The 9,880-nt window shown below is 38.5% G+C and overlaps 1 protein-coding gene across 1 annotated transcript; it reads right to left on the bottom strand.

Annotated features, from left to right (window-relative positions):
• Nucleotides 1-6,830: 6,830 nt before the first annotated feature.
• On the bottom strand, nt 6,831-9,593 carry LOC143595512 (putative serine/threonine-protein kinase PBL19). The gene is made up of 4 exons (XM_077074502.1): nt 9,209-9,593; nt 8,178-8,438; nt 7,955-8,077; nt 6,831-7,360 (listed from the first exon to the last, which is right to left on the bottom strand). The coding sequence occupies exons 1-4, from the start codon at nt 9,563-9,565 to the stop codon at nt 6,929-6,931; spliced, it is 1,173 nt and encodes a 390-aa protein (XP_076930617.1). The 5' UTR covers nt 9,566-9,593; the 3' UTR covers nt 6,831-6,928.
• Nucleotides 9,594-9,880: the final 287 nt, after the last annotated feature.

The following is a 9,880-nucleotide window of genomic DNA, read 5'->3' as shown; positions in this document are numbered from 1 at the left end:
GCCCATGTGGTTAAACCCGATGAAGGAAAGAAGCTTCGCGATATCCCTGTTGTGCGTGATTTCCCTGAAGTTTTTCCTGATGATCTTCCTGGTATCCCTCCCGCTCGTGAAGTCGAGTTCCGTATTGATCTTGTCCCTGGTGCTTCCCCCGTGGCTAAATCTCCTTATCGTCTTGCACCCGCTGAGATGCAAGAATTGGCAAGCCAACTTCAAGAGTTGACTGCTAAAGGATTCATTCGCCCTAGCTCTTCGCCCTGGGGTGCTCCGGTGTTGTTCGTTAAAAAGAAAGATGGATCGTTTCGCATGTGTATTGATTACCGCGAGTTGAACAAACTCACCATTAAGAACCGGTATCCCTTACCGCGTATTGACGACCTCTTTGATCAACTCCAAGGTGCCTCTTGTTTTTCAAAGATTGACCTCCGCTCTGGCTATCACCAGTTGCGTATCCGCGATGAAGATGTTCCGAAGACTGCTTTTCGAACTCGCTATGGCCATTTTGAATTCTTGGTCATGTCCTTCGGTTTGACCAACGCACCCGCCGTTTTCATGGATCTAATGAATCGGGTGTGTAGGCCTTTCTTGGATAAATTCGTGATTGTGTTTATCGATGATGTTCTGGTGTATTCTAAGACCAAGGCCGAGCACGAGCAACATCTTCGGTTGGTGTTGCAGAAGCTTAGAGCTGAGCAACTCTATGCTAAGCTTTCCAAGTGTGAATTTTGGTCTGATGAAGTACAGTTTCTTGGTCATGTGGTTAACAAGATGGGCATTCATGTCGACCCATCCAAAATTGAAGCAATCAAGAACTGGATTACGCCATCCTCTCCTTCTGAGATCCGTTCCTTTCTGGGCTTAGCTGGTTACTACCGGCGATTCATTTCGAACTTCTCAAAGATCGCTTTGCCTTTAACAGCTCTAACGCACAAAGGTAAACCGTATATTTGGGGCTCGAAGCAAGAAGAAGCCTTTCTAACGCTCAAGCGTTTGTTGTGTGAAGCTCCTGTTCTTGCGCTACCTGAGGGTAATGATGATTTTGTCGTGTACTGCGATGCCTCCAACCAAGGTCTCGGTTGTGTTCTTATGCAACGAGGCAAGGTTATCGCTTACGCATCAAGGCAACTCAAGGTTCATGAAAAGAATTATACAACTCACGATCTCGAACTTGGTGCAGTTGTTTTCGCCTTAAAGATCTGGAGACACTACCTTTATGGTACTAAGTGTATCCTTTACACTGACCATAAAAGCCTTCAGCATATCTTTGATCAGAAGGAACTTAACATGAGGCAACGCCGATGGAACGAACTCATCAGCGATTACGATTGTGAGATCCGGTATCATCCTGGTAAGGCTAATGTGGTAGCCGATGCGCTCAGCCGAAAACCCTGCCAGCTTAACTGTATTTTGCCGCGCACGCATCTTCACTTTGCGCCGATTCAAAGCAACCTTGAATCGCGCATTCGTGACGCGCATCGCGCATCCATCAGTAATGGTAACCTTCGCGCCGAGTTAGCGTGTGGCGCGGAAGCACTCTTTGTCCCTAATCTGAGTGGAATTCTCTGCTATCTTAATCGCATCTGGATTCCCTTTGATGAGAATCTTCGCGCTGATATCCTGAGTGAAGCGCATAAATCTCGGTATTCTATTCATCCCGGCGCTGATAAGATGTACAAGGATTTGCGCATTACTTATTGGTGGCCCGGTATGAAAAAGGATATTGCTGTGTTCGTAGCTAAATGCCTGACCTGTTCTAAAGTAAAAGCTGAACACCAACGCCCATCTGGTTTGCTCGAACAACCAGAAATTCCTGCGTGGAAATGGGAATGTGTAGCGATGGACTTTATTACCAAGTTACCTTTGACAGCAAGCAAACATGATAGCATTTGGGTAATAGTGGATCGATTGACTAAGTCTGCTCACTTTCTGCCCATTCGTGAAAACTACCGTGTTGAGCATCTCGCGCAGCTTTATGTCAAGGAAATCGTCTGCCGCCATGGTACTCCTTTGAGCATCATATCCGATCGCGATGGCCGTTTTATATCTCGCTTTTGGAAATCTCTCCAATCTGCGCTAGGAACTCGCTTGGACATGAGTACGGCATATCATCCCCAGACTGACGGTCAGTCTGAGCGAACTATTCAAACTCTTGAGGATATGCTCCGATCTTGTGTTCTTGATTTTGGAGGTAATTGGGATTCACACCTACCTTTGATTGAGTTCTCTTATAATAACAGCTATCATTCCAGTATCGGTATGGCCCCATTTGAAGCACTTTACGGTCGTAAGTGCCGCTCCCCGATCTGTTGGAGCGAAGTGGGTGAAACTCAAATCACAGGACCCGAACTTGTTCAAGAGACAACCGATAAAATCGCCAAGATCCGTGATCATCTGCTGACTGCCAGAAGCCGACAGAAGAGTTACGCAGATCGTAGGCGGAAGCCTCTCGAATTTCAGGTTGGTGATCTTGTTCTCCTCAAAGTGTCGCCTTGGAAAGGTGTTGTCCGCTTTGGGAAGAAAGGTAAGCTTGCTCCTCGATATGTTGGACCATTTAAGATTCTCGCGCGTGTAGGAAAAGTTGCCTACAGACTTGACCTGCCGCCCGCGCTCAGTAATGTGCATCCAACGTTCCATGTATCCAATCTCAAGAAGTGTTTAGCTGACGAGAACCTTCACATTCCACTTGATGAAGTTCAAGTTGATGAAACTATGCATTTCGTTGAGAAGCCTGTTGAGATTATGGATCGCGAGGTAAAGCAAACCAAGCGCAGTCGTATCCCTATCGTGAAAGTTCGCTGGGAGTCCAAGCGCGGAGCCGAGTTTACATGGGAAAGGGAAGATCAAATGAAGATCAAGTACCCGCACCTGTTCTCTGCGCAACCTACTTCGAGATAAATTTCGGGACGAAATTTCTTAAAGTAGGGGAGACTGTGAGATCTGCCCTGATCCGACCCGACCCAGGTACCCGTTTCTCTGACCCGATCTCTTTCTTTTATGATTTAATATTTATTTATACTTATATTTACTTTTAATAATAATAATAATAATATATTTTCCTTCCCGCCTCTTTCTCTCTCTTTCTTTCCGCCGTCCCTCTCCTTTTCTCTCTTTCCGCCTTCTTTTCCCTCTTGTCGCCGTCCCGCCCTTACGCCTTGTTTCCCTCTTTTTCTTCTAACTCTTTGCTTGTCCTTTGTTCCTTCCCGCCTAAGGTTGTCTGCGCAGCTCCACGCGCTAGACCCCTTACAAGGAATCCTGCGTGAAGACCACCTGTTACAGCGATACGCGAGATGAACTCTTCTCGCAGCGCGCTAAGAATTGTAGTTCATCCCTCGACGCGCGAAGAATTATAGTTCTTCCCGCGGCGCGCTAGGAATTAGTTCCTCCCGCGGCACGCTAAGAAATGTGATTCTTCCCGCGGCGCGCTTGGAAATGTAGTTCTTTCCGCGACGCGTTAAGGTTGTTTCTGTCTGCCTTCGCGCTCGCGCTCTCTTGACCTTCTGTGTCTGCCTTCGCGCCTTAGCCTTCTCGCGCTGAACCCTTTTGAGTTCTGTTTAATCTAGCCGTTGCTTTTGTGTTGTCTTATCTTTTGAGCTGTTGACCTAATCTGCTTTGTCTGAAAAGTTACTTTCGGCGCAGCATGCGCACCAACCCCATTGGTTGGCAGATAAAGTGACTGACATTATCTTTTGAGATCTGCTTTTGCCATGCTTGACCAGTACCTTTTTCTGAACCGCCCATGCCTTTTTACTGTTCCCTGTCAGCCTTTTTCTCTTTTTCCCTGCTGCCATATCTTTTGATATCTTTTACTTGCTTTTGGATATCTTTTGTTATCTTTTGTTTTGTCTTGTTCTGTTTGTCTTGAAATCTTTTCCCCTTTTTCTGGATTCATGTCTCCTAGGGTTTCTCTATAAATAATAGTATTATTTTTCCTAACACTACGCACACAAAACACTTAATCTCTCCTGTTTTCCTTGCTCTCTCTGCCGCCTCCCTCTCTGCCTCCGTCTTCCTCCCTGTTCTGTCCTGCTTTTCCGGTAATATATATATTATATATAATAATTTACTTATGCAAACTTATAATCAAGACTTAAAACAGATCATTAAAACAATAATCTTATTTATAGGTTAACTTGTGCTTGTTTAAAGTTGGTTCTTGCTTTATCTTACACCGCACCGATTATCAAGTGAGTAATCTCGTACCTAATCCCTTTTTGCTTTTAATGTTTTGGGATGTTCATGTGTTCATACAAACTTAGAGTCTTAAACTTGTTTATGAGCTTTAGTCGCGCAGTATCCCATGTGTTGAGGACGTTTACTTGGCTGTTTATTTGTATGTGTGTATCATTAACCGCTTTGTTCGGCCTATTCCGAAGTTTTCATGGATCCATTAGATGAACACGGGAGACCTATCGTTTACGGTTTTCTTGTTTTACACTTGCACAGATGTTTTCTCGTTTTTGTGCTCAATTGGGAGCACGGATTGAACTATGAACTATGAGCTATGATCTATCTAGGCTTGATCACAATCTGATTGCACCCTTGTTAAACACCAGACATACACGTGTTGCGCGCAGATTTATTGTTATCTATGTATTGTATTAAACTTGATTTCTCACCAACACGCAAGTGTTTGACGTTTATTTTAACACATGTTCAGGTTTGCAGTAGCTGTTTTGGAGTTTGTGGACACATAGGACGTTTTTACTTTTGGACCTAGATTAAAATGTATCAAGACAAGTTATTGCTGTTCGAATATTTTGATTTATAATATATTGATTTATGTTGGTTTATTTATATCTTATGTATACGTTGCGCATGCGTGAATGAATATATTTATTAAATATTGACACCCAATAGTGTCACGAGTAATGAAACAATATGTGGCGCCCCGATGTATAATCCGCCTTTGGTCGGGGTGTTACAGTAAATAATTAAGTTACACAGATGTCTCCAAAAGGATTAAAATATGTAAAATGAGAGTGAAATACTCACTTTATCAAATAAGAAAGGAGATAAGATTTGATAAGAAATAGAGGTAGATCAAGCTTTTCGGGAAATACCGACGAGATAGCCTAATAGAGAATAGTTGCGGAAAATAAATATAAATGAATGACGGTTTTATAGAGATTTGAGAATTTTGATGATTGGGTATATTATTGCGAAAATTAAATATTACTTAGGTTTATTATCAATTTTATTATCTTTCTTTATTTATTAAGTTTTTTAACATATAATATATTTTTAAATTACAATATATTCATAATTATAAATAAAATCCTTATATAAAATACATATTTATAATATATATACAAAGATCATTTTAACCATTTATTTAAATATATTTAGTGTATTTATACATATTTTTATTTATTCAAAAACCTTTATTATTTAGATTTTAAACCAATTTTATATACATGCATATATATATATACACACACACACTCGTACAAAGACTTTTAATAAAGATTCGGAAAACAACACGTTAAATCTGCCGGTTTTAATAAAATATATTATATTTAACATTTACTATTATTAATATTAATTAATCAATAATTAAAAACCAAAAAATATCAAAAATTCGCTAAAAAGTTGGGCATGTGGACTCGAACCCGCGCCCCAACCGTCTCTAAGTAGTTAACCAAGGTGCACCAGCCATCTGGCCTGGTGGCTAACTCGGTTATAATACAGAAACAGAATTTAAAATACTTACAGTTAAAAATCCCCAATCCACATAGACCCTAGAAAAATTCAATTGGTTAATTCTGTTATTGTTAATTCAAATAACCTTAGGGTTTATGTTTGCTTATCAAAGAAGAATAAGAAACACTAAATAATTTACCTGTTATGATGTTATACGAGGGTTAATTAGCGATGACAGTAGTCGGCTATAACGAACTCAAGAATACGAACCAAGCAGTGATAATAATATTATTGAATACAGAGGTTCTAACGGAGATGGTCTGAGGATAGTATATGTAGGTTTAATTGAATTATGAAGTTCGTTATAATGTATATGGTTAACGAGTGATGTCAGTTTGATATAATAAAAAATTCGTATCATAAACGATCGATTTTACATAATAACGAGTGTCGGTAGGCCGCATATGGCAAGATTAATAAAACCATTAATTCAGTTTCCAAGTTAGTGACGAGAATTGAGGTCCAAGCTAATCAAACGAGTCTCGGATACACGATTTGGGTAACGGGTATGGATAAGCCCTATGGGTTAATGGGTTAGGATATTATATTAAGCAGAAATTGCACATAGGTCCTTGGATTGTAGAGGTGGGATCAATTTGAGGTTAAAGTTTAGTTTAGGGTTGAAATTGAATAACTTGAAAGTTGTATATATATATATATTAAATAATTTAACAATAATAATAAATAACTAAATAACTCGATAATTGTGGTATTTTATTGATAAGATAACCCAAACATAGAAATGGATCGGGTAACGGTTACAAAATAAAAAATGAAAAAACCCGAATTATTACATAAATATAACACTTTACAAGGATTAAACAATTGGTATCTCTTCCTTCACCCTAACTACCTATCACCTATAAAAATGAAATGACTAAATGAGTAACTAATTACACTGCTAACCAAATAAAAGCTCAAAACTTTCCTAAAAACCATCCTTATCCAAATTTTAAAAAGAAAAGCACAACCGTTCAAGAAAAAGAAAACACACATTGTTAGCCAAATTCACCAAACCTTTTTACTTTCAATTCATCAAAATACTTTGTTGAAAAAATAATAATCAAATACTTATCGAATAATGACATGTCAAAAAAAAAAAAGGAAGAAGAAGAAAGAAAGATAATCACACTTTTATTAGCATGTCACATCTAACACAGCTTGTATATTTATTAAGACCATAAATTGAATTGTAAATTAGAACTACACTAATCAAATTACTAAGTCTTACCTAAGCAGCACCAACCATTCTTCGTGTAGACGGCTCCGGCAACGGACTCCCCATCTCGGAAATATTACTGGTTAATTCCGACTTTGTAATCGTTTGTTGTAAGATATCAACAATCCTACTCATCGGGGGTCGTTCTTCTGGGTTCTTTCGTAGGCAACTCTCGGCCAATTTTGCAACTTTTTGAGCAGCGCCACGTGAATATTGATTGTTTAATCGAGGGTCCATAATCATCCTAAACCTCTTGCTATCAGACGGGAATTGTTTCACCCATTCAATTAGTTTTTGTTCAGATTGTGGTAGGTTATTATCAACCGCCTTTCTACCCGTTAGGATCTCATATAGTACAACTCCAAAGCTCCATAAATCACTGTTTGATTTTAGATGGCCGGTTTCAACGTATTCTGGAGCAGCATATCCATATGTTCCAATCGGCTGGAAAATCGACAGTGACATCAAATTAGAATAAAAAGTGAGATAATAAGAAAAAATATAATCATGCATAAATGAGCATGCATGTGAAACACAAACATGTGACAAAATAGGCTATAAGCATATTAATGCTAAAATACAGATCATATTTATTTCTTATATGTTTGTTCACATTTAGATATAAGTATACTATTAGAAGTTTTTAAAATGGATATGAACAAAAGTTTATGTTCGTTTATGCATAATATTATATACTCAACGAACATATATGTTTGAATAGTGAAATAAATGTTTACAAATGTAAATGAACAAACAAAAATATTCTTTGTTTTCACCCACTTAACTAAATAAACATAAATACTTGTCTATATTCGTTTGTTTAATAAATAAAGAAACAAGCATCGAACAGTTAATTAGTTGAATGTTCGTGTCATTTACTGCTCTAATTATAACAAACATAACATGACAACATGATTAGTTAGATGTGAGTTAGTTATCATGTGGCACAGGTTGATCATGACCAACACGCTGAAACATGTGTACATGTCGTACCCTAAATACGTGACACATGGTATAAAAATAATATAAAATGCTCACCGTTGTAGACACATGTGACCGATCCCCTTGTGGTCCTTCTCTAGCAAGACCAAAATCCGAAAGCTTCGCGTTAAAGTTCTCATCCAACAACACATTCGAAGATTTGAAGTCACGAAATATCACCTTTGCAAAAATACAAATGTCAAATTAAATGTTGACCGATCCACAACCATGCGAGTAATTTATAATTGTGACAAACTAACATTGGCTCGATAAGATGTACCTGAATTTCCAAACCCTCGTGAAGATAAGTGAGACCCTCGGCTGCACTGAGGAGGATCTTTAATCGTGTTATCCAAGGAATTGGTGGCATTGCTCGGCTAAAAAGATGATCTTCTAAACTCTTGTTTGGCATGTACTCGTAAACTAATAATCTTTGTATCCCTCGTTCACCTTCCGCCGAGCAGTATCCCAAAAGCTTAACCAGCTTAGGGTGATTCACAACCCCCAAAAATTGCACTTCTGCTAACCATTCTTTATGCCCCTAAATAGCGTACAACAATAAAACAATAAGTACAAGAGAAGGATTGTGTTTTAGAACTTGTTTCATATCACGTTTTCCCAAATCATATGATTAAGTCAACACACTTTAAAGTTTAACTAGCTAATCATGATCAATCAAAACAAAAACAAAACATTGCGTTGATACATGTCAACTTTCTTTGTTAAATGCGATGATTTGGTTACAACTATCACTTTTATAAAACATTTTAACTTAGAACGGGTACAAATAAGTCAGCACCACCCACTGCCAAATCTCCACCTCTGTTATCCGTCACCACGGCCACACATCACCGTCACCACCTCCTACTGATCTCTGTTTACATGGTTACCATCATGAGATCACCACCGACACACCACCACTGCCACTACCTACTGCCTACCATCGTCACCCACACCACCGCCAGCCGGTCTTCACCATCACCAACACGGTCAATGACGTCATCATTTCCGTCACGGCTGCCACCTACCTACCGTTGAATAAATTTTGACCAGACCGAACATTTACTCCAAATACGAATATCAAGAAGATAAATTGTAACATGACTTTATGAGACTTCATAAGTGTAGGGCCCTAGATATTATTTCCTAACAAAAGTCAAAACATATATTTCCTAACAACAAAAATTAAAACGTTCAAAGATCACGAAAATTAGAAACACATAAATAAATAAATAAATAAGTAAATAAAATGAAATAATAATAATAATAATAATAATAATTATTATTATAATAATAATTGCTAAGGGATACCTGGGAGCCATTTCTCCTAAGCTTCTTGATGGCAACAACAACAGGATCACCATGACCACCACGGGGTCTAATCTCCCCTTTATAAACACTCCCAAACCCGCCTTCACCGATCTTTAACGACCGATTGAAATTATTCGTCCCGTTTCGGAGTTCCGAAAACGAAAACCGGATCAAATTATTATGTCCTTTTTCTTTGTACAATTCACTTATGTTCCTTGGTGAAGAATATGATCCTGCTGACTTTACTGATCTTGTTGTACATGTTTTAGATGATTGGTTATGTTCTCCTAGCTCCGGTGAAGAATTCGATTTCGCTCTTCTCTTGATTTTGTGATTGAAAATATTAAAACATCCCATGATTGAAACCTTTGTGAGAAAACAAGGATATGAGAGTTTGGGATAAATAAGGAGAGTTGTTGTTGAGGTTGATGACAGAAACAGCAGTGAGATTATTGTTTGACTAGAAAACCAAAAACAACCGAACTTTACTAGGTGAGTTTAATGTATTCCGAGTTTCAAACCTCCCCAAGTGGTGTTCACATGTGATATATATACACAGTTACGAAGTTGAATACTCAACATTTTTTATATAATATCATTATAACCGTGAGATTCAGTAGCTGATTAAATATAGTGAAAAGGAGAAAAGAAAAGTTTATTAGTTAGGTTATA

Source organism: Bidens hawaiensis, unplaced genomic scaffold, assembly GCF_021521415.1.
Source record: "Bidens hawaiensis isolate Kalapana, Puna unplaced genomic scaffold, B.hawaiensis_p1.1 tig00045274_1, whole genome shotgun sequence".
Lineage (NCBI taxonomy): Eukaryota > Viridiplantae > Streptophyta > Magnoliopsida > Asterales > Asteraceae > Bidens > Bidens hawaiensis.
The sequence above is the reverse complement of the archived record's forward strand: the minus strand, read 5'-3'. Positions and strand labels throughout refer to the sequence as shown.